A 27,537-nucleotide genomic window follows, 5' to 3' on the forward strand; every position below is an offset into this window, starting at 1 on the left:
ACGGCGATGGAAATTGTATTTTTTTTTTTATCAAACTGATATCAAACCGCCGTTTAATTTCGCCGTATAATATGAATTAAAGTAAATCTGACCGCCGGCCTCAACGTAAAACTCAACGTTGTTTTTAATTCACTTCCACATGGGGGCGAATTCGCGCCCGTGTCATTTTATTTTAATCTACCTTTGATTTAACTTTAATTTAGCCCGCACATACAGGTCGACCGTCATTTCGCTCCAATTTATCTTTGATTTAATTGCAATATCCGACCGCGCCGCGCGCGCTTGACCGTCGTTTTATGTTTCAATTTATTTTTTATTTAATTGTGATTTCCGTTCGCGCCGTTATTCCGTTTTAATTCGCAAGCGGCGTCCAAATTCCTTTTATCACGCCGTTGTATAACGGTGCGTTTTCGCGCGTGCGGAAAACGCAAAAATCGAATTAGAATTTGCATTCAAAGTTGCAAAAATCGCACATGACGGATCACGCCTGTAACAACTGATCAAATATATAAAAGGATGCAAGGGCAAATCGGAATATGTAATGAAAAATTCTTTGCCCCCTTCGGGAGAGTCGCTAATGTCGGTGCGAACAGGTTTTTAATCCGGAAAGAAGAATGCAATTCGCGCACACGTCGATTCGATTTGCCTACTGCATTTATGACAATTGCATCGCCGCTGATCGATACGCCGCGTCCACAAATACAATCCGTGCTAATTGGTGGCGACGACTTGTGTAATTTTCCGAAAACGCGCGACACCCGAACGTAGATACACGCATAATATACACAGATGGAAATTTGCCAAAAGCGCGAAAATCTTTACGGGGCGCGACACGAAACGCAACAACTCTATCTTTTTCCATAACTGGCCGAGATTCTTCTGTGGACTTGGAATTTCAATCTCGGCGCGCGCGACGCGACAAGATTTCTCCTCTCGGGTAAGATAAACTGTGTTAGACACAGACCAGATAAACGATGCGCCACGCATTTCGTAATTCCTTCCAGCGAAAGCCTTGACAATTTTTTAAATCGTTTGCTAGTTGCTTTAGGCATAAGTGAAAAGAAAAGAATAAAAGAAAAATGATTAAGAAAAAAAACGAAATGGAGAGGTGGTATAAAAGATGATCTCTGCGACAGACTGTAATTTTTGCGATATCGTAGATCGATCGAAAACGCAAAGTGAGTTTAATTAGACGCCTGTCGATGTTCGACTTGCTGCGCGAATAGACCAAAGTCGTTAATTACAAAAAGAATCGGTTGTGCCGGTGTTAATTGCTTGGATAAATAAACTCCATTTAATTATTATAGTGATTTATGATTGAAAAAAAAATTGTCTACACCAAAGATTATTTCTTAATAAAATTGACTTTCAAACTGGCAGACTATTGAACAGCCTGTGTTGAAATTTGCATGTCGAAAACGGTAATCGTAAAATCCAGACGAGAGATGTGATCGAGCTCCTCAAAGGAGGAATCAAATATTTCATACGAATAGCACAAATATTATAGTTATGGTGACCAAACTATTTAAAGTATGCAAATTCGAGTAATAGAGCTTATTGGATTTATATTTCAAAAATTCTCCTCCATTTTTTCTTTAAATATATATGGATGTATTTGGAGCACAAGCAGGCATTGCGTTAAATCATTAATTAATGTTTCATACTGTAACGAAAGGATAAGCATTCGACTGTATTAATCGCTTCACGATTATTTGCAAAAATTTTGCTGCCGCGTTGGAATATATTAAAGCATTAATACATGCTATATAATTTACATCGTAATATTATTATCATCTATCAGTGTCACTATTATATGATTATCATTTACGTTTGATTACGTTTTGACATTTCACAAGATTGCATATGATCGGACAGGATTGAATAGCAAGGGATATAGATCTAACGATTTTAGCAAAATATGCTAACATCGAGGTCCAATTTATAATCCGTGATAGGGATGCTTACATTAATACGATATCAAAATATTATTACCGTGCTTTCTTCAATACTTTGCGACATAATATCATTTGTGATAATAAAAATTTGCAACAAAATTATATTAACGTAAAAATTGATATAATGTAAAAATTAATGCGTAGAATAATTAACATAATAATAGCTACTACACGTAGCATTTTATCAGCTATTATACGTAATATTATTAAAGAATGATATTAAATATTCAAAAATTGAAGTTTATGCAGATCTTTATATTTTTCTGTTTGAAAATATAATAACAATTATTTATCTTATAAAAATATTCAGCATTAGAGCGATAGTATGATAGTACTGTCAGAGTATATCGTAAGCATCCTTAAACAGACGATAGTATCAGTTTCGCGTTGTACATGGAGTTTTAAAAAATCCCAAAGGTACCTTAGATTCTTCTCCAATAATAAGATGCGCTTAACAGCACGACACTTAGAGATCAATGTGTTCAAAACCTAGTTGTAACGTTAAATACACACCAAATATACCAGACTCTATTACTGATAGAGTCAAAAACGAGTCAATAACTTAGTCAACCTTTATCGAATCACAAGAGAATCTTAAAAATTGAGAAGCTTCTTACATTTTATGTAAATTGTCAAACTATATCTGGAAGTGGCTCAAAAAATCGTAGCGAACGTTGCGATGAAAATTCTGTGTGTGTACGCGTATATGAATTAAATTGTTATTTTTACAAATCAGTTTTTCGAAAGGGCTCAAGAGTGCTTGGTGAAAATCGAGAAATCGACTCTTACTCCGCTTTTATTATTCAGCAATCCGTCAATTAATGTCGGACGCGCGAAAATACATTTCTGCGGAAATAACTCACGATGAATTATCGTCGATGGATATCCCGTATTCCAATAATAAATTCCACATAGAAGCGACATGTCTCTCATCTATAAGTACAGAAAAAGAAACTAAACCGGATTATTCAGATATGTCATATAAACCGTTATCATATATGTATATATATATATGAATGATTACACGTCAGAACAGAATATGGAGGATTGCGCAAGCTTCTCCGCTGATTATATGCTCATTATGACACTTCCGGTACACAGCGCGTTGCAAGTGGAGAAATGTCGATGGAGAAGATTTGGCTTTTTTCACGCGGGGAGTGAAAGCGTGTGAAGCGCCGGGAAAAATCGAAAGTCGAGAAGCGCGATAATTAAACCGCCGATTAATCACCATTTCTGTACATCAAACGAATACAAAACGAGAAACATTTGTATCGCATACGGAGCTTTACTACAAGAGGAGTGCGTTTCACGACGCGCAATACATAATAATCTAGTAAGTATATTGCAATACTTACGTTAACATATGTACATACACACATACATACATGTATTTATACATACATATATATATATATATATATATATATATATATATTATATATGTATATATACATATATGTATGTATGCATATACATATATTACAGAATCATGTACACACGAATATACATCATGCAATAGCATACATACACATACACATATACATATATTAAGACAACTCTCTCTCGAGTAAAATAATATCGTTATATTAATATCGTTATTATTAACATCGGTTTTAACCTTGCGTCCCACGTTTTATTTTTACCATAAAGAATATGTATATAAATATATATATATATATATATATATATATATATATATATATATATATAAGCGATACACACAACAATGTCACGAGTATTAGAACGTAGCGGATATAAAGGAATATTTAAATGCGAAACCAGCACTCTTAAAGCATATTATATAAGCGCAGCAGGATAAAGTAAAATATTATAAATAATGTTATACTGGCGAGAGCTGGGTCCCCAGTCGGGCCAATATTCGATAAATATCGGCGTGAAAGTCTCAATCAAATTCACTTTTTCTTCAATAGATACGACATACATCGTATTTATACGATCAAGCGGCCCCGGCGTCCGTTTCTACATACTTCATTCGTTTTATTCCTGTAGACGTGTCGCAAATGTCAAAACAGCTCTTGTTCCGTGCTTAAACCTTTCCAAGTTTCGTTCATTGATCGTATGTGCAATTGCTATTACTTGCACGATATTTTGTGTAACATGCATGTAAAAGGTAACAATTCTCTTATTGAATTTCTCGCTACAAGCTTTCCTTTTATATCATTACGTACGATAAATTCCCATTTATTGATCATTCAAAAAAAAAAAAAAATTGTATGAATTAAACTGGAAATTATGCTAAAAAAGTTTATTACTTTGTTAGACAAATTTAATATGTTAATCTCTCCTTTATATTTTTTATTTATATTTAATTTTTGTTGCTAAAATGACAAAAATATATTAGAGTAAAAATGTATCTATTGTAATTTATCGACGTTCATGGTATAGTGATATATAGCATTAAGAAAAATTGCAGCTATATTTCTCAGACATAGTAGTAGCATTCAATAAAGAATAAATGAAATATCATTGTTATATCGATGTCAACGTTTGATTGAATATCGACAAGTTGAATGCGAATTTCACGTGTAATATCATTTGCTGAGGTCATTAATATAAACAAGTCATGATTTAAAGAACGTCAAAATTAATATTTCAATATTTTTCTAATATTTCAAATATTTTTAATATTTACAAAATATTAGAAATATTTCTAATATTTCTAATATTTTGATACTAAATTGATGGTAAATTTTTCAAAAAATTTTAGAAACTAGGAAAGGTTGTGCGCGAACATGGAAAACAATTAATCGATAAATGCCAGAGTAAGTTTTTGTCGGATGCGAAATAATAAAACACGTAGAAAATGGAAACATCTTTTACGGTGAGTTAAGCTCACCGAAAGTGCATTCGTTAAATCCAGCACTCCGTATCGAGAGAAAACTTTAAGTAGATAATGGACGCTTAAGCCGATCCAAGTTTTGTACACCCGGAAACTGTGAAGTATTTAACAAAGTTTTCGGAGTTCTTTATTTCGTTAAAAAAAAAAAAAAAGAGTAAAGAATATATTTTCCTAGCTCCCGAACGATTCGATCGTTTTAATTACGGCGACGAACACTAAATAAACTTTTAACCGGATGGATCGAGAGGAGGTTTTATTTATCGCGAAAGTTTTAAATTAATAAAAGCGACGGAAAGAACATACACCATACCGAGCGAATCGCTTAATCTTAACTCAAGAGCAATAACGAAATCGATGGAATTATAATTAGTCGAAAATAGCGACGGATATACTTCGCGTCGCGACTATACTTGTTGATAGCGAGTATAGTGCCAGGTCAATAATAATAAATATTTGATAATGTCTCGGCTGTTTTTTCGAATCTCCCCTCCCGATGAATCATGCCGATGAGAAATGCAGAATATCCTTTTGATATTTTAGAGCGAGTAATTGAGAAACTTAACACGATTCATCTCGTATCTCTAGTAGAGGAGAGCGACCGTTAACGATCGCGCTCGAGAATCAGGGCAAAGCAATACTCCATCTAGCATAATTTTACGTGTAATGTCCAAGCGAATGTACAAATATTTCAGCCAATCCAAGCGCGGATTTTCGATGTTCAGCTATCTCGGATTACTTTCGCGATATTCATGATGATTCACAATTAATTCGACGGTGCGAGGATAGTAGAAAACGTCATCATCCGTCAATCATTGAAAAATGGATCGATATATCCAAAAATATCAAACTGATGAAACAATATAATAATTTTCAAAAATATATTTATGTACACGTGATAAAAGAAATAATCAGGAGGGAAAGATCTTTTACGATTTACGAAAAGTAAATTGTAAAATCTCTCGATGATTTTTACTAGTATATTTACTAGTATCCTATAGCGCTTATAAAGCTAGCATAAATTTCTGAGAATATGATTTAATAAAATTTTATATAAAGAAGAAATGAATTTGATGAAAAAAAACGACGCGCCGTGGAATTATTGTGTAATTATGTGCAAATTTTTCATTGTTTTTATAAAAAACGTGGCGAATACGATCGAGAAGATCGAGATCGAAAGACGGACAAGAGAAAAGCAGAATCGCTCAAGAATGTAAACGCGAGTCAATATCGAGTCAATAAAATCTTAGCGACATAAAATCTCTATCGATTACAATAGTGATATTAAGTACAAAGGAAGCGAAAATAGCGAGACCGATTCGCGCAAACGAACCAGCTTCGAAGTAGCTTCCGATCTCGATCGATTCGCGCGCCCGTCTCATATAAGAGAAGAGAAGAGAAGAGAATAAATAAATAAATAAATAAAAATAAATAAATAAAAGGAAAAGCGCATTATATTGGCGCGCCGCGTATTTTTGGGATGCCTTAAAGCGAAAGCCGAAATTCGAGCTCGGTTTCGAAAATGTCCGGGGATGATCGGAACGTTAATGTTGTATTTAGGTGGTTAATAAAAGGCCGGTTCCTTGGAAATTGTGAGATGATCACTTTTCGTACTTCGTGTCGTGGAAATGTCTTCTACACCTGTCGTCGTTTACTGTGCTATCCACTTTGTCTGTTAATGCTATAACTAACACGCGTGTCTTTGTTGTGTATGTGTGTGTGTGTGTGCCTGTGCGCGTGTGTCTGTGTTCTAAATAACGGCTGTTGGTTGTCCGGAAAGCGCATAATTAAGGACGATCTGTCGTTGAAATTATACGCGTTCGTACGCGAGGTAACGCACTTACGATCGATAATGAACAGCCTTTCAATTCACTTTGAAAATCACCATCAAACGGATAGAATAAATAAACGACCGGATCGATAGTCTAATTGTGTACGCGTGTATATCAAAGGGAATTACAATATACTTGTAATTGAGTTATCTCGCGTGAGACGCGATCAGAATTCGTGTTCTATCATATTAAAGCCCGGTTCCGCAACCGTATCGAAGCGCGGATTTGCAAAGAGAATTAATCGCGCCTTAAAAGTTTTTTAACGTCGAATTCAACGAATTCAATATACCTTTTTGTAAATATTAATTAATTTACATTTGTTCGAGAATTTAGTTTAACATTGCTCTTTTTTTCCGCTAGTAATTTTTTGATATTCGAAATATGCCGTATAAACGAGTATCGTTATCGTCATTTTCGCTAGACGGTGTAGCAATGAACTTAGCAATAAATATTTGCAAACGGAAGACAAATATATTTTGAATGCTCGGGGCCGGGCTTTTTCAATCTATTGCAATGTAACTTTATCGATGCGAGTCTTTCCTTCCCTTTTTCATCTTCTCGACGCTCTTTTCCTGTATTACGCTGGAAGCTCAAAGTCCATGTTAATCCAATTAAATGTGATTTTAAATCGTTAGTGATAAGAAACAGGAAGGAGATACAACGATAAAACGAAAGCAACAAATTCTAGAGTGAGATTGTTCCCCGCATGAAGGATACAGAAGAGTGAGATAGAGAGAGAGAGAGAAAATGAGAATGAGAGAAAAAGAGAGAAAGTGAGAATGACAGAGTGAAAGAGAGGAAAGAGAAACAGAAAAAAAGTGCCTATACGCCAGTAAATTATTGTTTAGCGTGTTTAATTCGTTTCATGCAGAGTACGGGCAGTGTCAATTACAGGTTTGAAGGAACTGAATGACAATGGTGAGACAAAAGCAATAACACGGCTCCCTAATGTAATAATACGGCAAATCTCATCGACGACTACGGTAATACGATTCTCAATTACGGTTTTATCATTGTCCCTTTGTTATTGAAAACCAATAATTACTGCTTGTCGAACGGCATGAACAAAAATTTTATCAAATAAGGAGGATGATCCCTGTGCGCCTAATGCGCTTTAATGTAAGTGAGATCCGTTTGATCAACCATTCTTTTATCATACTTCCTCAAAACATGATTTTGTAACATAAATATTTAGTAAAATCAACCACAAGATATATATATATTTATAATACAGGAAAAATTCTCGATTTCTGATATGTAATTTATTCTTTGCATATTAATGCAATTAAAGAATAAGAATTACGTAATTTGAAATCATAGAAAACCGATCAAAAATATTATTTACTTTTATTTACTTTTTCGTATTTGTGCGTCTATCGCCTGATTAAAAAAAAAAGAAATAAAACGAATCCGGACGTAAACTGATCTAGATTCTTAGCGGGATCGTCCTCGTTAGCGAACGATAGCAAACAAAAACGGCCGCGACACTTTCAGGATGTATGTGATATAAGGTGAACCTTTTACCTTACCTATAACGCATATATAGATATTGATACTGTACGTATTGTGATAGAGCAAGTTGTCCGTATATAAATCCATAACAAAAAGTAAAAGAAAAAAAAATTAAAAAAATAAAATAAAACGAGAATTTGTCTCGTTTTGAGCGATCCTACATCCCTGTCCGCCCCTTCCCATCCCGAGTACGACTGATATTTACAGGATATTGTTCCAATTGGATGCTCCCAAGGAAGCCGGGGTATTCAAAAGCAATAACTTCGTAGACGGTCGCGCGTCCTCGATGAGGTGCGCGTCCGATATATAATATAATTATTAATTAAAGAAAACGAGAGAAAGAGACAGAGAAAATGTAAGAGAATGAGAGTACGAGAGAATGGGAAATAGATCAATAAATTTTTAATTCGCAATAGTCTAAGTCTATGCGATGACGTAACCGATCACAATTATTTATTATGTACACACGCTATGAACGATCGAATTAGTGGAAGTTATATGAAATGAAAGAAAGGCAACACGACGTAACAATAGATCGAACGTAAAATAGATCGCATAAGGAAAGCAGAATGAGAGCAACGCTTAAGTAAATGCTAAAGAAAACTTAGCGAAAAGGTATGATATTAAGAGGAAAAATAGAATTAAAAATAGCGTCGCATGAGAGAGAAAAAAGTGTGGTATTCTTTTGATTCGCGAAGAATGACGAAAATAAGACGCACACCTTTCATCAGAAATACGTGCGAGGCAAAAGTAAAAGATTGAAGCAGAAATTTATACGAGAAAGAAGAAAAAAGAGAGCAAATATTTGCCAGTGTATATGGAAGAATGTATGCGTGCGTGTGTGTGTGTGTGTGTGTGCGCCGCACACAGGTATCTATATTTTGTAGTTTTTACTTAAGAGTGCAGTACACACACGCAAAACACATAAAGTTAACTATATTTATAAAGATACGTTAACACGCGGTTATATTATCGACGAAATTAATTAAATTTAATAGAACAACGTCATCAAGTTAATCACGATTAATCGCGCGTACGCATGTATGCACGTGTGAGCGAGTAAGATATTAAGAGAAGAGAAAAAAAGAGAGAGAGAGAGAGAGAGAATGTATGTACTTCAATCGCTATTGTATAATGCGTTCGACAGGAAATCATAGATTGAGAATTACGACCATTATATACGGTTATCATTATATACAATGATAACGATGAACGAAATTATAATTATTATTACGATTATTATTATCACACTACTCCCACTCTATTATGATTACTTATATTACTTAGTAACGAGAAAAAAAACTACCAATAAAATATACCTTGCATGATTACGTAGGGCTATACTGCCGCCGAAGCAATACAAAGAGCAATATAGAGTTAAAGCGAGCGTAATTAACGGCGTAAAAAGGTACTAAAAAGGTAAATTATATTATACCGATAATGCAAAAAAAAAAAAAAATAATTCGTAGATAATACATACACATATTGTCTACACTGTGCATGCGACATATATACTCGGCGCACACGGAGAAAGACACACACACACACACACACGCACACATATACATACACATACACATACATACGCGGTATTTATACAATCCGATACATAACATAGATACATGGAAACACACATATACACGCATAACACAGACATTATATATGGCCCTTAACTTATTCTGACCGTAGTGCTAATTGTATTTAGCATTTACGTAGATGACACTAATTGCCTAGAGATCGACCAGCCTGGCTGGCATTAATTATTGCCGATTGAGACTACTTTCGACGGGAATAACACGTCGACGCGTTTAGCACGTAGAAAGCGACGATAATAAACATTCCAGACGATTGTATTTCGCCTCCGAGGTAGTGATATAGAGTAGATTGCTAATGTATTTCACTCGGTGCCTGTGACAGCTGGAATCGCTATTTATGCTTATCAAGGATTTCTTTTTCATTAAAATTGAAGGAGTTGATAAAAAAAAAAAAAAAAGGGAAAAAAGAACATACAGCAAACTCGCGCTGTCTCGTTCAAATTTTCTTGTGCAAAACTTGAAATAAATTATCCGCTCGATTCTTAAGTGTCACAATTGCAGCATTGAATTAAATTCAATCGACATAGCACAATAGAAGAGCATTTTTGACTCTTTCGTAAAGTATGAAAATCACTTTTAATTAGACACATGTTATTGTTGCAATTGCAGATTTAATGAAGAGATATAAAGTATAGACAAGAATGACTAAGAAGAATTCTTGCAGTCCTTGTAACTTTGAATAAATCGGCATTAATCTCGATCTCTCATAGCTATAATTTAATTGACGCGAATGGACAGTAAATCGATAAAAGTCAGCATCTCGAGCTAAAGCTTCAATAACGGAAGTTCGAGATTATTTAGTTGTTTTAAGATTTTATTTACGCGTCAAATCTGCGCAAATCTTTAATTGCACGCTCCTCCGATTCAACGAAAGTTCATCGATCGTTCATCAAGAGTGCAAATGAACGTAAATGTCAGATTATGAATTATTCGACATGTCAATATTTAAGGCTCCGTTGTGAATCCGATCTTCGCCAAAGCGATATTTTCGTTCAATACTCCAACCAACGATTCGTATCTTATAATTAAACGTTAAACGTATCTATCTCATTTTGACTCCTATTTGTCACGCACGATAATCGTGATCGCAAACAATTACATTTAACGCTAAATGTAGGATATGAATCGTGAATCGTTATCATTACGGAGCAAATTATTTATGCGCATTAAATAGAATCGGTATGTACCAAATATCGAGGATCTTTGTCGATTGACCAAGCTGTTCATGGGTACCAGCTGGAACACGTAGTATTAGCATGGTGTGAAAAAAAAAAATGATAGTTGACGCTAGATGAATTAGCTTTAAGCTTTTTTCTCGCTAAGAGAGAACCTATTATTATAACGAATATTTACATACATTTGTATTATTTGTAAACTAGCGCTAATACAAAACTCCAATTGTGCATCGACAAGACGCGACATAAGATCTAAATCTAAAGATTCATCCCGCCTTTCTCCTCATCAATCTTCCTCTATCATTTCCCTCCCCCTACCCTTGCCCAAACTCTCTATAAACCCCGTTCTTTATCGTCTGGCTCGTGCTGTAACGGGCCTTCTTTTTTGTAAAAATAGTTTGATTTCTTCGTTCCGAGATCTCTGTAATCTTGCTCTATAACGTTTTGTCTATATATCTCTCTGTATATCGGGCCTTTTCTCCAATTGAAGAAGGAAAAAGAATAAATAAAAAAAAAAGAGGAAGAGACGAGAACAAGACCTTACCTATCCCGACATGCTTCTCATAGTGTTGGATGGTAACGTTACAAGACAAAAGGAAAAAAAAAAACGTTAATTGAGCATTGTTATCTATGTAATACAACATAGGATGTTTTGTATTATATTTTCATAATAAATAGAAACGTAGAAAAAGACGTATTAACCATACTCGTGTCATTTCTCACTTGACACCCTTCTATCATTCCAAATCCTTATTTTTTTTAGTTATATCTCTTATAAAATCTTTATTAAACACATAATGCTTGCGTTTATTTTAATAATCGATCCGAGAAGTTTGAGAACTATGATGAAATAGAAAATAATTATGTCGATATATTTATTAAAAAATGATTAATTATATTGAATAACAGTAAGACGCAACTTATTTTTATTTTAATAAAGTTCTAAAATAAAATCTAAATTTATAATTACTTGAATAGAATAGAATTTAATAATAAGTATATTTTTTAAGCTAGATATTTTACTTATATATTTACAAAATTATAAAACTTATCTTTATTTATTATTATAAAATTTTTCAACTCTAATTAATTAAATTAGAAAAAAGCAAGAAATAATATCTGAGAAGAATATAAGCTCAGAATATATTATTGCACTATGTGATTACTTTAATAATTAGCACATGATATAAATTGCCAAAAAGTAAATAATCTCTTGATAGTAATATGAAAAGCAACAGGAAACACGAGCGAGTTGGAAAAACCTGTTTTCATAATAACAGAGGAATTGTGATCAACTCTGAGGTGATAGTGAATACATACAACAACACAGGGAAAAACTTTCCAACGTATGCCAACGTTCGAAAGATATATATAATATATCAATTTTTCGACATATCAACTGTTATCAAACAAACAAAATATTAAAAGAGTCAGAGAGAAATTTTTTTTTAGAATATCATACGTAATCCTTTTTTTTTGCGTAGGAAGAGAAAAATGCCTTATGCCTATTATTGCCCGCCACCCGATATGGCGGGATGTGTGAAACTCGCATTCACTAAAAAAAAACTTCACCTTTCGCGGACCGCACTGTACCGAATCCTGCTCCCGCAGCACGACTTCCCGAGATTATAATGCATTACCTTACAGACTGCATTTCACCAATATTACCTTTACTTGCAGCCGCATATGCATAACAAATAACTAATGCAATGACAATGAAATAAACGCACTCGAATACACTGCATAATATAAAAAAGCACGAATTCCAAAATTTATATTTTTTTACACGATCCTTTATTTTGTGTCAATGAAATTGCACTTAACCACCACTCACTCACACAAACGACTCACTCGCAATTATCGCAACTGTGCCTTTCAGTTTTTAGCATTTCTTCGTTTTCCTATAGTTTTATGAAGCACGCGAAGCACAAACTGTAGCAAATGTGCATAATTCGCAGAAACAAACTCTATAGTATGTCCTACAGTATGCAATTGTGTTTCTCTTCTTTTTTAATTTGATTTATTTATATTCTTCCAAATATAAGTATTTTCTTGGTATATTAAATATTTGAGGCACTGTATTATCTAACGATACATCCACGATATATTTTCCCTTTCAATATTTTCCCCATTATTTTACATTAATTGTGTTTCTCCTATCGAGTTTGATTTATTTATATTCTTTCTAATATAAGAGTGTTTTCTTAGTGTATTATACGAAAAATATTTATTATTTCTCATATATTTACTTTTTAAATATTAAAATATTGAGAAAAAAATGCGCAAAATTTCTATTTAAATCATTGAATACATTCTATATGCGAATGTGAATGCAAATGTATTTAGTTAATGTGTAATTAATTATCAATTACCTAATGTATTTCATACATATTGTCTAGACACACATATCCTCTAGTTTGGACAAGAAGATAAAGATATCTCGGATTGCGAAACAAAATGAATCAAAATCTAAAGCAATCTGCAGAGGACCGCAGAAAAAAATTGAAGAACTGAAAAAATATAAACATATTATGCGATCATAATGAAGCGCGGATGCATATTAATCAAGAAAAAATTGAAGACGTGATCATTGGAAAAATTGCGGTTTTCAATTATAAAAAGAAAAAAATATGGAACATAGGGAGCGATTTTAATATTCGGATTTTGGAATACTTTTCCGACAACTTGAATGCAGTTATTTCGGCAGATTTAAAAAATATGTATAATTTAGATTTTTGAATTTAGTTGTAAGAAAAGAGAAAATATTTATTCAATTTTTCCTATGATTTATTATAGATATTATATAGATATTATATATAAGATATATTATAGATATTATATAGATATTAATCTTAAAACTCTTTTCATGAAAATTGTTTTATTTTACAATATGCAAATTAAACTATTTTATCTCTTATGTAAGGATATATATATATATTTTTTTTTTTATAGAAGAGCGACATTAGGTAATTGATAATTAATTACACATTAACTAAATACATTTGCATTCACATTCGCATATAGAATGTATTCAATGATTTAAATAGAAATTTTGCGCATTTTTTTCTCAATATTTTAATATTTAAAAAGTAAATATATGAGAAATAATAATAGAAAGGTAAAAAAGTAAATATATGGAAATAGATTATATCACGTTTCACTGACAGATTTTATAATATATATCCATTATCTATCCGCGAATTGTATTGCGTTCAAGCAAAAGCCGAAGGAAAGCTTTAAAGAAATAGAACTAGAGCAACATATTCTAGTTAGAACACATACATCGAGCTTGATGTTCAGGCACGTATCACTCGATATTCAGGCACGTATTATTGGTTCAAGCTCGAGTAGCTCCGCAAAATCTATAGAAGCGGTCACGTATCGGCTCTTTCATTATAAAGCTTCCATACCCTTTCGCGATGACTAACACGAGAGTAAGTACGCGGACGTGTTGAGCTCTGTTCGGCTTTTCTCTCAATCTGGAACAAATTTCGCGCATTTGCACATCGCTCTTTATAGACCGTTGCATCGTCGCTGCGCGTGACAATAAAAGAAAATTTTTATTAAATTCTAATTGTCTTATCGCAATTTCATATATGATAATGTTACGATGCAATGCGTAAGTATATACAAAGAATTGCAAAGCTATGGTATTTCTTTTTGTTTGTGAATTCTTGCGAAAACATGTAACCATGTTGCCTTTGAATACAAATTTTTCAAAAATTTTATTGTTTGCAAGAATTTCCATTTTATTTTGCTTATTAAATATTTCAATTATTAATTTTATTTTAAAATTTTTTTATAAAATTTTGTTAAAAATTTTAAAACAAAATTTATATAGAGAATATATTTATATATAATATTATTGTACTTATAAAATAATTTGAAATAAATTTTTTGCTTCAAGTTGCATCTTGAATAATACTTCTGAAATAAAAAATAATACTTCTGAATAATACTTCTAAAAATCTTTCGACCTTGCATATGCTACTTGTTCTGAATAACGCACGAAAGCAAGTTACACATTTGCATTTGGGAGACGTCTCGAAATTTATCACGGCTGATAAAAACGGCAAACAAGTAAATACAAATCGTATTGTTGATGAACTGAGGCGGCGCCGCTTGTGATTATGTACACAAACACGATAAAGAATTACTAAATAATACAGTACGACACAATGATACAAATGAACCATTTTAAGTAACAGTTGCCGATTATTTAAAATATTAAAAATACCTATGTGTGACGCAAACTGCAAATTACTGCATTTTAATGTGACGGTATTTAACGCAATTTTAAATCATATTTTTATTTTTTATTCCTATTTATTGAATACATGTAACTTTTTATTAAAATTTAGAATGGAAATTTATTAAAAGAAAAGAATTTGATTAAATTATATCAGGATGTATATTAGTATAATCTACCAAGTTGTACATTTATTTGTCTTTGTGATTGTATCTGACAATGGAAATAAAAAACAAGTCAATTAACGCTTAAATGGATCGAGAGAAACGTTCGTTCGTTAAATACGAGGTCAAGCACAATCGTGTATGCGCGTGTGTTTTATGTCTCTTTGAATTATCTCCTTTATTGAATATATCATGTGTCGAATGCGTTTCGATCATTCGCAGTCTGAGGGGAAAATTGACGAGAAGAATTTACATCGCCGCGGACAAGAAGAAGCGTGTAAAGTACAACAGTGCCATCCGACAATCGTGTTCGTAAATAATACTTGCGCCCGAAAGATTAAGATAGAATAGAAAGGATTCCGAGCGCTAGTTTTATTGCTAACGCCCTAAAGTGATACAGCAGTATTATCGTGAGGAACAGTAACAAGAGAGATTACCAGCTCCAAGTCGCTATAAATAATATAGTGTTCATCTACGGACGATGCGACAGCGACGGCACAATGGGAATTTCCAAGAACAAGTCAATCAGTGCGGAAAATCTGGTACGTAATGTTCAAAAGAGAAAATTAAATTTTTATGTAAAAAGAGAACTACTTATATTCCTCTTTCCCTTAAAAAAAAAAATATATATTTCTCAGATAACGTGATTATGTAGATACCCGCACCTCGAGAAATTAGAGGAATACAAGTATTCATATGTTTCCTACAGACAGCGGTGAATGTGGCCTTCTGCTTTTAAGCCGTATTTATCGATTACGTGTTTTATATCATTATGCAAGCTGAGAATTATACGGCTGCGTACAGCCCTAAATCTGGCTCAAGTACATACATAGATTTAGATTCTCTCTACGTGCAATAGAGCGATCAAACATGCGGAATGTTTGCGATCGTCGTTTGCATTATTTCAACATCAACAGTACAACTATCAAATTGATCGTTTGCTCTTCTAGAACCTGATATCGGAGAACGAAATTTAGTTCAAGTATACGCAAACTGTACGAATTTAACATAACAAGTTCACGCACGCGTGTCATGAGTTAAAAATTCATAGCATGTATCAAATCTGTGAAATTTTATCTCTGATTTTTGCCTTGATTTTTGTTTGATTGATGTCCTTTCTATTCATAAATATATATATATATAAAAAGAAATTAAATTTGTTTTAAATTCAACGTAACTGTTTGTATTTGCGTTACAATCAATAGCGCCTCGTATTATCAAATCATATTTTTCTGTTTCAGCTGAGATCCAACTTGACAAGCGGAGAAGGTACGTTTTGCTTAATACGTTTCACCATGACATAGATATTAAGAATATTTACTCGTTGATTAATTGCCGTAATATATCTCGAGAATAATGCACGTAAAAAAAACAAAAAGTTTTTTTTTTATTAGGTGCTTATAAACGCTCTCATTTTTCGATTTATTATACATAAATTTTTTACACCAATGTTTGAATATGGTTAAAGCTCAGAAAAATTTAATAGTTTAAATTATTTGTTACATAATATATTCCTCTTTATCATCACCAACATCATCAACAGTTTAATGCATGTGATACAATTTGAAAAATACAAGAATATTGACATCTCCAAAAATCGAATGACGAGATATAGAAAAAGTATTCGGTACGTAGATATTATTATTATACATATCAATATTTAAGAAAGCCGATAATGGAGGATGATTACAAACTAAAGAGGCAGCTAAATATTACTGGATGTTCTTTCGAAAGCACATGAAAAATTAGTGGGGAGAAGAGAATAATCGTCTACATAATTATTTTGAGTATCCGACGACAATACTATACGTTGATTCGAGTTGTAAAAAAGAATTAGGTAGGAGTAGCCACGCAATATGAACAGGAAAGAGAAGATTATGTCAAATGATTTCAAGTACACAATTTACCTTCAAATAATAAAAAAAAAATTCAAGAATAATCAGCCATTATATATATATATATATATATATATATACACACTCTAGAAAAGACACCATCAGAAACGTGCTCCGATATAGTGTATTCAATATATCATGTGCACCTTGAAATGCTGCGTCCCGATTTCGTGGCGATCACTTGCGCGTCTCTCTCTCTCGTCGCATATCGGTGCGTTTGCCCTCGTGATTTCCCAAGATCAAGAGAAATCTGACCGAAGTACTGTTCCTCACAGAAACGCCTCCGTTACTGATTAGAGCCAATAAACTCAACGGTAAACTCGAGCTGACGCGATCGGATGAATTCCCTCGAGATTACGCAGGAGTAGAATTTTGGTGGGCGACGAGACCGGCAGTGCCTATCGACTAAGATCGACTCGTTAGTGCGTAATCAGAAACAGAAACGAGCCGGTAAACCGCGATTTACACGAAAACAAATTTCTTTTCGGGCAACAATAGAGAATTTCTATTATCGATACGCACTTTTTCTTATTTTCTTTTCTTACTCCGATTTATTGCGCAACGATACTTTTGGTTCTGACACTTTCTCTTCAGAATCGGATAAGAAGAACGTTCGTTATTATTGTCAAACTATATAGGTAGAAAAGGAAATTATTTTAATTTTCTTCTTACATAACAGTGACAATCAATACAATAAAAAAGCTTTCAATATTAAATAGATTAAGATTAATTGAAATAAATTGTGTGCTATTATATAATCAATGAAACATCCTAATTATAAAAATATTTTTAATATCTATTGGTGTACGAATGTGTATTTAAAATTATTTATTGTTTATGAATGTTTTACTCCAATTATATAGGGAGTGTTAATTTTTCACGCACGCGCATTGATTTATGATAACACGATGATTGAGGAGAATTGATGACGAGTAATGACTCGACGTAATATCTCAATCGATCCTTGCCACTTCATTTCATATAAATACACACGTAATTTGACAGCAGATGGATTCAGAAACACCGAGTTCAGAGACACACAAAACTCGTACGTTATCATCGACATCAACGTGACCGGATTGCGTTAGTAGTGCACGAGACTGACAAAAGTGCGCGTCTGTAGTTTCCGCGTGATTTGCTCTCTCGCAACATGCGATATATGATGATATATCGCTTCAGAGAGAATGGTATAGGCCACGGCGCGATTGTGAAACTTTTTCGTCATATAGCGCACATGTGAACTGTGGCGGATAGTGAACTGCGTATTGCATTATGCGTTCGTTTATCGCCGCGTGCACTTGCTGTCCGCGAAACCACGCGAGCGTTTAATTAATTATCGAATCGACGGTGGTTGGCGAGTAAAATCGAGTTCAGCTAACCGGATCTCTGTAATTCGACTAACATCGCACCTGTTCCCCGCGAAAGATATGCTAATGTTTAGTGCTTTTTTATTCAATAATTATTATAGTGAATAATATATATTAATCGCATGTTTGTTACGTAAGTTTGCGACGATCAACGATTATTAAATCGACGTGGGACAATTCCTAATAATACTTTAAAAGTGTTTTTCTACATCTTAAAAAAAGATATTGATTCTCAATCTATTTTATTTTATAAGAAATTATCATTTAATTGTTTCTTAATTTTTTAATTTTATTGCTGAATATATTTGCATTTTATAACATTTCAAAAATAACAATATACTTTGTTTATTACAATTTTGAAAGGAATTGTTATATATCGTAGTAGCTAAATCTTAAAAAAATAGAGCTATCAACGCGCATATAAAAAATTCTTAATTAAAAAAAATATAGAAAAATATGTAAACTCGTGTTATTTTTCTTTCTCTCTAACAATTCATATTGTCTAAATATAAAAAAAAAAGGAAAAGAAAGAAAGAACTCAAAATTTCACTAATCTTTTGAAATTCAACCGATATAATAAATTAAAAGCGTGGCTTATATATAAACTGTATCTATTTTCTCATTCGGCGCGTGCGTTATGTTTACTAAAATAATTTTTCTAACTTTTACTGTGTACATACATTTTAATTGATGTCTGTGGAGATATTTGACACTAAACGTCTTGTTTCCCGATCATGATTTATCTCAAAGACAATTTATCTCTTAGCGGAGCTCGGCTAAACCCAGTAAGTAATGTAAAGTCTCGAATGTAAACTGTATTATGTCGCGTATATTATCTTCATTAAAAAATTATCTACATTGAAAATATTGAATCGGGATATCGGCCGATTGCACGACAGTAAAACTGGATAGTACCGACCAGTGGCGCGTACAAACGCACGTTTAGTTATCAGATCTACTTAGCTCGTGAAAGTTCAGTTATCACACCACGAGTAGATAGAATCGCGAATAATCGACTTTCGAGACACCTCAAGATACATTTTTGTAATGTCAACAGGTAGCTTGTAATCAAATTATTAATAATTGTATTGATGCCATTGCGATAATAAATGTAATCAATTAGTCGCGCTATTGAATAAATCAATGAGAAAGCGAACGTAATCTTATGCTCACATCTTACAGTTTATCTATTGCGTTAGCTAATAGCTTTTTGCGTAACTTTTATTAATCCTTAAAAGATTATTGGCGCTTATTTGAGTTTATAAATGAACTTTAAATTATATTAAAATTTATTGTTTTTTTTTTTTATTTCACATAACGGCAAATGCTTTTCTCAAAATTAAAAAAAAAAAAATGATAGATTTTTAGCAGAATAAACTTTCCGATATATATGTGTATTTATTATATATAAAATTTTATTTATGTTATAATCATAAATCAAATTTTCCAAAATAATGACTGTAAACATTTACCAATATAACATATGACAACGAAAATAACAATGAAAATGTTCTGTTTAATCAATTAATTAATTTGGCCAAAACTATGGAAGAAAAGAGTTTGATATTTTTTTCACATTATGAGAATAGTTTCTATAGAGTTTTTAATTTAATTGCTACTTGTTTGCAGAAGAGCACTGGAGCGACGATATGTCGACTACTCCAGAATTGACAGTCAGACGGCCGGTCTATCAGCAGGACGAGCTTAATCACTTGTGTAAATATGTGAAGCCCAAGAGAATCTGTAAGTGTCATAAACTACTCGAGCGCGGATAGAGATAGCTTTCATTTTATTTATTTTTTTTTTTTATACTGTTCTCCTGCCTTTTACCTTGACTCGCGTGTATTTTCTCGAAAAATCACTTCTTGAATTTATTCGAAACATTAACCGCTATTATTAGTAAAACCGGTTTAAGTTGTCAAATAGCAATTGACAAAGAACGCAATAAAATTCTTGAAAGGTCACTGCTTCTCTAAAAATTAGGCAGCGTTATATTTATGCAAGAAAAAATTAAAATGTCATGGGTTTAATGAAAATAATCCCTATTATTATTGTAAACTACGCAACATATTTTTCAATAATGACTCATTTAAAAAATATTAAATAAAACTTTTTAAGTTTGTTTTATAAATTACTAACAAATTCTTTCTCTTCGTCTCTACATTATTGAATACTTTGTATGATAATATAATATGTATATATATATTTAAAAAATAATTCAGTAAAATATTCAGTTATTATTTAATTAATCATACAAATTTTTGGATTTTTTAGTTAGCAATGAAATGTCAAGACGATGCAAAAGTATCAAGCCAATTACGTTTTTAAAGAAATCTATACCTCTAATCGACTGGCTTTCTTCATACGATTGGAAAAACAATATTTTGGGAGATATTGTTGCCGGAATTACTGTTGCTGTAATGCATATTCCACAAGGTATGTTGCACTAAATACGATAGATTTTAAACGATAATATATAATAAATTGGTGGGAGGGCTGGAAGATTTAATCTGATAGGAAATTCAAGTATCCAAACAATCTTTCAACGCTTATAAGGCTCGTTTCATTATATTACAAATTTTCAATCGTGAAGTTAATTAATTGTACAAACTAATAATCACTGATTGAGCGTTCGTAAAGGATAATCACGTTTCGAGAAAAGAAGGATCATTCCACTATGTCGTTTCGAGTCTTATCGCATTAATGCTACATACGTGTTAATTAATTTATTTTGTCATCACCATATATAAGTTTATGTGAAATATTTAACTCTTTCTAGATAGATTCATATTGAACTTTCTGTTTCTCGCATTTCTGATTGATTAAACAAATTAATAAACAAATCAACTATGATAACGGTTTTCTCTATTATCTAAATTATTCGATTAGACGATCTGTATATTTCATGCTCTATTGTCGATATTATTCTTATAGGTATGGCGTATGCGATTTTGGGCAACGTTCCGCCGATTGTTGGTATATATATGGCTTTTTTCCCGGTCCTGGTATATTTTTTTCTTGGCACATCCAGACACAACTCTATGGGTAGATATATTATAAATTTTATTAAAAAAAAAACTAAAGACCATTATATAAACAAACACTGTTCACATTAAAATGATTTAATCCAGAAGCCAACAAAATTATTTAAATTAATGCAAACCTTCTAGTCAATGTTTATTCAGAAATTACATTTGGCTGCTGCTTAATTCAGAGTGCCCCATAATTAAGTAGGATTGCCGCTTCTATGTTAATTAAGGTACATTCGCGCTCGTCTGCATGATGACTGGAAAAGTCGTTACCACATACAGTACCAGTGCAATTTCGGTAAATAGCACGTCAGTGGGAAACGGTACCTTAATTTCCGACGTAAGCCATCAATATTCGCCAGTGGAGGTTGCAACCACTGTCACATTCATGGTTGCCATTATACAGGTAAATGCGTTATACGTATTCTAAATCCAATACTGTTTATGTTATCTATAAAGATTACGATTTCTCTTTGTGCTTCTAACTTTTTTTTTTTGCTACATCTTTCCTCTCGATTATGCCATTTTAAATTATCTATTCTGTCATACTTAATCTCAACAAGCGCAAATCTCAATAATCCTTATATCAAATTTAATTTAATTAAATCAAAAAGATAATAAATAATTTTTAAAAAATATGTAATTAAAAGATAGAATCCTCCCCTCTTTTAATTTTGATAAAGAATATATTTCTCTTCTTTTCTCTAATATGTTGAAACGCTTCCAAATTTTTGCGACTTCTCGTGTTGTATAATACATTTCGCATACTTGCGTTTCTCAAAAATTAATTAATTTTATCCACCAATCCTGCTATTTTTAAATTTTTAATTAAAAATAAAAAATTTTAAATTAATTTGAATTTGAATTTTTTTCCCCTGTCTTTAAAGAATCCAAGAGAAGAAATTATTTTGTTTCGGTTGGCTCATTTTAATTACTTCATTCTCATAATTGGTGGTATATTTCTGCATTTCGCTCCCTTGACCTCTCTCGCGCATCACTCAAAATATTTCGTCTAGTTAGGGATGTACGTGCTGCGTTTGGGCATAATCTCGTCTCTCCTCGCGGACAGCCTCGTAAGTGGTTTCACGACTGCAGCGGCGATTCACGTGTTTACATCGCAAATAAGGGATCTCTTCGGGCTGAGCAACCTGCCACGACGCAGGGGTGCGTTCAAGCTTATTCTCGTGAGTACAGTAACAGCTAAGTTTTGTTTGGCAAACATTAGTCGAGTCTTCTCTCTAACTGGGACGCGCATGCCGCTACTAATACACTTTTGCGTTTACGTTTCTCCTTTCTTTTCTTTTTTTGCTTTTCGTCGTCAAACATATAAGGTTTGCACTCGTCAAACATTTAAGCAATCATGGTGAACACTTCCTGTAGACATTTCCATGTAATCAAGTTGTAATTTAAACGCTAAGAGAATATTACGTATGTGTGTCAAGATTATATGAAGTTGCCAAAAGGTCAGGGTTAGCATTTAGAGCGCGGATCACGATATGTAATATCTCATTAACAGAACTATAAATAAAAATTATTTTAGGCAACGCACAAAAAAAAAAAATTAATAAAGATATAATTATATCAATAATTTCAAACAGTTGTTATGATAACGATTGATAACGCAATTATTATATAGATAACGAGAGAATACTCTATTGTAAGAAACCTAAAATGACACAAAGAAATGTATATTTTTTATTTTGTCAATTGCATTAATTTTCTTGAGAAAAAATCCTAAAGCGTCAAAATATATATATTTTTTTAAAAATAAAAGATGCGTGAGATTTCTACACAAATGATTTCCTGTTATGTGTTGTATATTTGTATCGTACACCTGTAGAAATATAAAACGCGAAGTAAGATAATACGTTTTTACACATTAACGACGCTTTCATTTCCACTTATTCCAAATATTTTCATTGTCACTTTTTATCAATTTTGTACAATTTCTGTTCTGATATATTGCGATTTCATCAAAATAAATTTTTGTTTCAGTAAAAAAGGACAATTTAATGTAGTACGAATGATTAATTTCATTTATCCATTTCTTTTTTTATATTAAAATTTTATGTTACTTTCTTCACGGTAAAAAACAATGAAATTGTACAAAATTTTAAAAAAATCTTTTTTCTATGAGACTTTGTGTACTTTTGTTATCGTTCCCCTCATTGATTTTTTTCAGACTTATGTAGATATTTTCAACAGTTTGAACGATGTCAATATAACCGCCATAATATTATCTTGCATCACTATTTTAGCACTTATCTTCAACAACGAAGTTCTTAAGGTTAGTAAGATACATAACTATGTTTTGAGTAGACAAATGTTAAATGTGTTCTATGTATTAAAAAGGCATCAATTCTTTTTTGCATTTTAAGAAGAAATAATTTGAATTTCAGCCAAGAGTCTCAAAATTATGTCCCTTCCCGATTCCTATAGAAATGCTTGCGGTAGTAATCGGTACTCTGGTATCGATGCAAATGAATCTGGCGGATACTTATAGCGTGATAACTGTCGGCGCTATACCGGTGGGGTAAATGTACTTTTTAAATCTTTGAATATTCGATCTCAATTTATCTTTCACAGCTTTTAATAAAAAATTGTAATAATGTCATTTTCACGACAATAACAAAAATAATTTTCTTAACATTTCATAAATTTTTATGATAAAAGCATATATTTTTTAAAAAACACATCACACACGAGAAAGCTGTGAAAGTAAACTGATAAAATAAACTTCAAATTGTTATAATGTCAAGATTTTTAGATTACCAGTCCCATCAATGCCACCGTTATCGCTTATACCTCACATCTTAGTGGATAGTTTCGTGATTACCATGGTCGCTTACACAATATCGATGTCTATGGCGTTGATTTTCGCGCAAAAAATGGGTTATGAGATTGATTCTAATCAAGAATTAGTAGCGCAGGTAAGCATTAAAAATATCGCAATATTTATAGTATCATTTTTAGTATATTAAAAAAATAAATATCAAAATGTATTTAAAAAAAATAACTTTTATCTTAATTATTTTCTATTATTTTCTATTAGACTTCTTCCTTCCACTACATGTATATTAAATTGATGGTGTTGCCTTATTATATTTTAATATATTTTTATGTATGTGTGAGAGAGAATGACTGAATTAGTATAAAAGTATCCATATATCTCAAAAAAGCAGAATGTTTACAGGGACTAGGTAATCTTGTAGGCTCCTTTTTTTCCTGCATGCCTATCTCGGCTTCATTATCCAGAACGTTAATTCAGCAAACTGTGGGCGGACACACACAATTAGCAAGCTTGATATCATGCACAATCCTGGTCAGCGTATTGCTATGGATCGGTCCATTCTTTCAACCTTTGCCACGCGTAATTATTCTCTTTATCGTTTCTATATTTTGATTTAACTTACACATTCAGAATATATTAAGAAACATTTAAAAATCAAATAAATTTGGTAGCAATTATGATATTCGTCGGATGTACAGTGTGTTCTAGCGAGCATAATCGTGGTGGCATTGAAAGGAATGCTGACAAAGGTCACTGAATTCATGAGATTCTGGAGATTGGACAAGACGGATGCAGGAATTTGGGCTGTCACCTTTGCCATCGTAATTCTTTTTGACGTAGAGTACGGTTTATTGGTCGGCATACTTCTTTGCATCGCGCGATTACTCGTCCTCGCGGTGCGCCCTTATACGTGTAAGCTTGCTCTAGCGCCCGGTACTGAGCTCTATCTGGATGCCAGGAGATATAAAGGAGTATGGAGAGCTTGTAGTTTAATTTTACTTTCACCTTGAAATTTACCTTGAAATTATTTAGCCTCTCTTATTCTTTTTCTCTTTTGTGCATATTCAATTTAATGTAAATTTGTAAATTTAAAAAAATGATGAATTTTATAATTCAGGATTGAAGTTTGAATTTTCAGTTTAATATTCGAAGAAGATTGTAAAATCTGTAAAATTATTCAAATAATTTGAATTTCTTTCAACCGCTGAAAATAATTTTACGGAATTCTATGATTTATTAAATTTAATGAATCGTTTGAATAGCAAATTAATGAGAACTGATCGCAAAATGAATATTAAAAAAAAAAACTAATATTTTCAGACCGTAGAAATTCCCGGTATAAAAATCTTCCATTATTCCGGCAGCCTGAACTTTGCATCCAGGCAATATTTTCGCGAGGAAGTATATAAGATTGCGGAACTAGTGCCTCGAAAAGAACTAAACAGACGTCTAAAAGTCTCGTGTTGCGGCACCGCGGCAGAGGAAATTAAAAAGGTAAATATATTTTTAATTTAAAGAAATTTTGAAAAGCTCGCGTAGAAAAAAATTTAAATTATCCGGTATGTAACTCTATATTTATATAAAATAAATAACTATTTTTATCATATTTTAATTCTATGCTCGATCCCTAACTTATGCAGCTACGGATTCTCATATTGGACTTTACCGCGTTGTCGCATGTCGATCTGGCAGGTGTGAATGCGATGCGAAACATCGCCGATGAATATTGTGACATAGGAGTGTCTGTTTATATAACGGGTTGTTCCGGTAAGTATATTTATAAATCAATTTTTCACATAAATCCACGTTTGCAAAATTTATCATACATGACATTTTTTATCATTTCCTTTTGTCAATTCTCTCAATTAATATATTCATCGAAATTACATCAACTTTGATATCCGGAATTAATTTCTATTAAAAATAAAAATTTGATATCGCGATTGTGCAGGTCCAGTTTATGAAACGATGAGAAAATGCAGCCTGGCCGAGCACAACAAGAATCATTTTTTCGCCATGTTTCCCACCGTAGCCGATGCGGTGCATTTCGCACGTTCTCACAGCGAGATACCTGCGTGGAACACTCAGATACAGGATGAGAATTGTATTAGCAGACTATGAGACTCGCATAACATTTGTATACGATAACGAAAAGAACGATCGTTTCTCTTTATTTATTGTCACGAATATTTAAGTAGTTATTATCACAAAAATTGAAGCAACTCATGTAACTTATTTAATGTAGATGTTAATATAAGTATTCGACTGTAGTGTTGACTATTCAATTATGCGCGGACACTTTTATATACTTTCGATCTTAACTAATACTAAGTTTCTCGAAAAAAATATCGTGAATGCTTAAATGTGTGACAGCAAATTATTCATATGATACAGTAGGTGAAATATAGATACAAATTAAACTTGAAACGCGTAGAATAATAAAATTAGATAAATAAAAATTATTGATTAATAATAGCTATATAGACTCATTATTATATTAGCGGAACCTCAATTCGTAAAACAATCGCAAAAATTAGATTGTCTAAATAACAAAATTGATGTAAAACATGGGGAAACTGATGTTGGAAGCAAATAATGCACGAATAATTTCGAAAAAAGCTTTTGCGAACTGACCGGTAAATAAAAATGAAATATGCAATCGTGTGAGCGTATGCCACTAAAATAACAAACTTTCAAATAAATAAATCAAATAATTTAAGACGTTAAATGTATGATATCGAAGAAGAACTCAAGGACAAATTATTCTCTCTCACTCATCATGCCAAAAAGAAAACCAAGAATACAAAATAATATGAAGATTAAAAGCTCTAAATACGTATCAAAAGTACATGCGTACATTAAAAATATATAAACAATAACAAGAATACGCAAAATATACATTATGTAAGATAACATAATTTGATAGCAAAATTAAGCAACTTAATTGACTTACCGGCAAATTGGAAAAAATAACTGACTTCACCTTTTGATCTGCTGAATGTCTCCACAGAAACACTTCCAAATTTTACTCCGAATCTAGGAAGAATACTTCACAAACAATCAGGACACGTAGTCGTCTTCTCACTGGTGTACTTTCTTACAGATCTGCTGAAAAT

At 32.4% G+C, this 27,537-nt stretch overlaps 1 protein-coding gene across 7 annotated transcripts; it reads left to right on the forward strand.

The window, feature by feature from the left end:
* The first annotated feature begins 14,879 nt into the window (after positions 1 to 14,879).
* LOC126849164 (sulfate transporter-like) lies at positions 14,880 to 26,896 on the forward strand. Of its 7 annotated transcripts, XM_050590764.1 has the most exons (15): positions 14,880 to 15,881; positions 16,581 to 16,608; positions 20,231 to 20,344; positions 20,876 to 21,037; positions 21,536 to 21,646; positions 21,861 to 22,036; positions 22,647 to 22,814; positions 23,813 to 23,917; positions 24,030 to 24,163; positions 24,398 to 24,560; positions 24,824 to 25,000; positions 25,120 to 25,392; positions 25,742 to 25,915; positions 26,062 to 26,188; positions 26,373 to 26,896. In XM_050590764.1, the coding sequence occupies exons 1-15, from the start codon at positions 15,840 to 15,842 to the stop codon at positions 26,540 to 26,542; spliced, it is 2,124 nt and encodes a 707-aa protein (XP_050446721.1). In that variant the 5' UTR covers positions 14,880 to 15,839; the 3' UTR covers positions 26,543 to 26,896. The 7 variants fall into 7 exon arrangements, with proteins under 7 accessions (XP_050446721.1, XP_050446723.1, XP_050446724.1 ...); XM_050590766.1 differs by having other exon boundaries at positions 14,880 to 17,872; XM_050590767.1 differs by having other exon boundaries at positions 14,880 to 17,656.
* The last annotated feature ends 641 nt before the right edge of the window (positions 26,897 to 27,537 follow it).

The sequence above is a fragment of the Cataglyphis hispanica genome, chromosome 4, assembly GCF_021464435.1.
Source record: "Cataglyphis hispanica isolate Lineage 1 chromosome 4, ULB_Chis1_1.0, whole genome shotgun sequence".
NCBI classification, from domain to species: Eukaryota; Metazoa; Arthropoda; class Insecta; order Hymenoptera; family Formicidae; genus Cataglyphis; species Cataglyphis hispanica.

Coding starts and splice junctions, on each gene's coding strand:
- LOC126849164 (XM_050590764.1), top strand. CDS start 15,840: ATGGGAATTTCCAAGAACAAGTCAATCAGTGCGGAAAATCTG. Junction 24,561..24,823: donor ATCAAGAATTAGTAGCGCAG/GTAAGCATTAAA, acceptor GAATGTTTACAG/GGACTAGGTAATCTTGTAGG. Junction 25,916..26,061: donor CGGCAGAGGAAATTAAAAAG/GTAAATATATTT, acceptor TAACTTATGCAG/CTACGGATTCTCATATTGGA.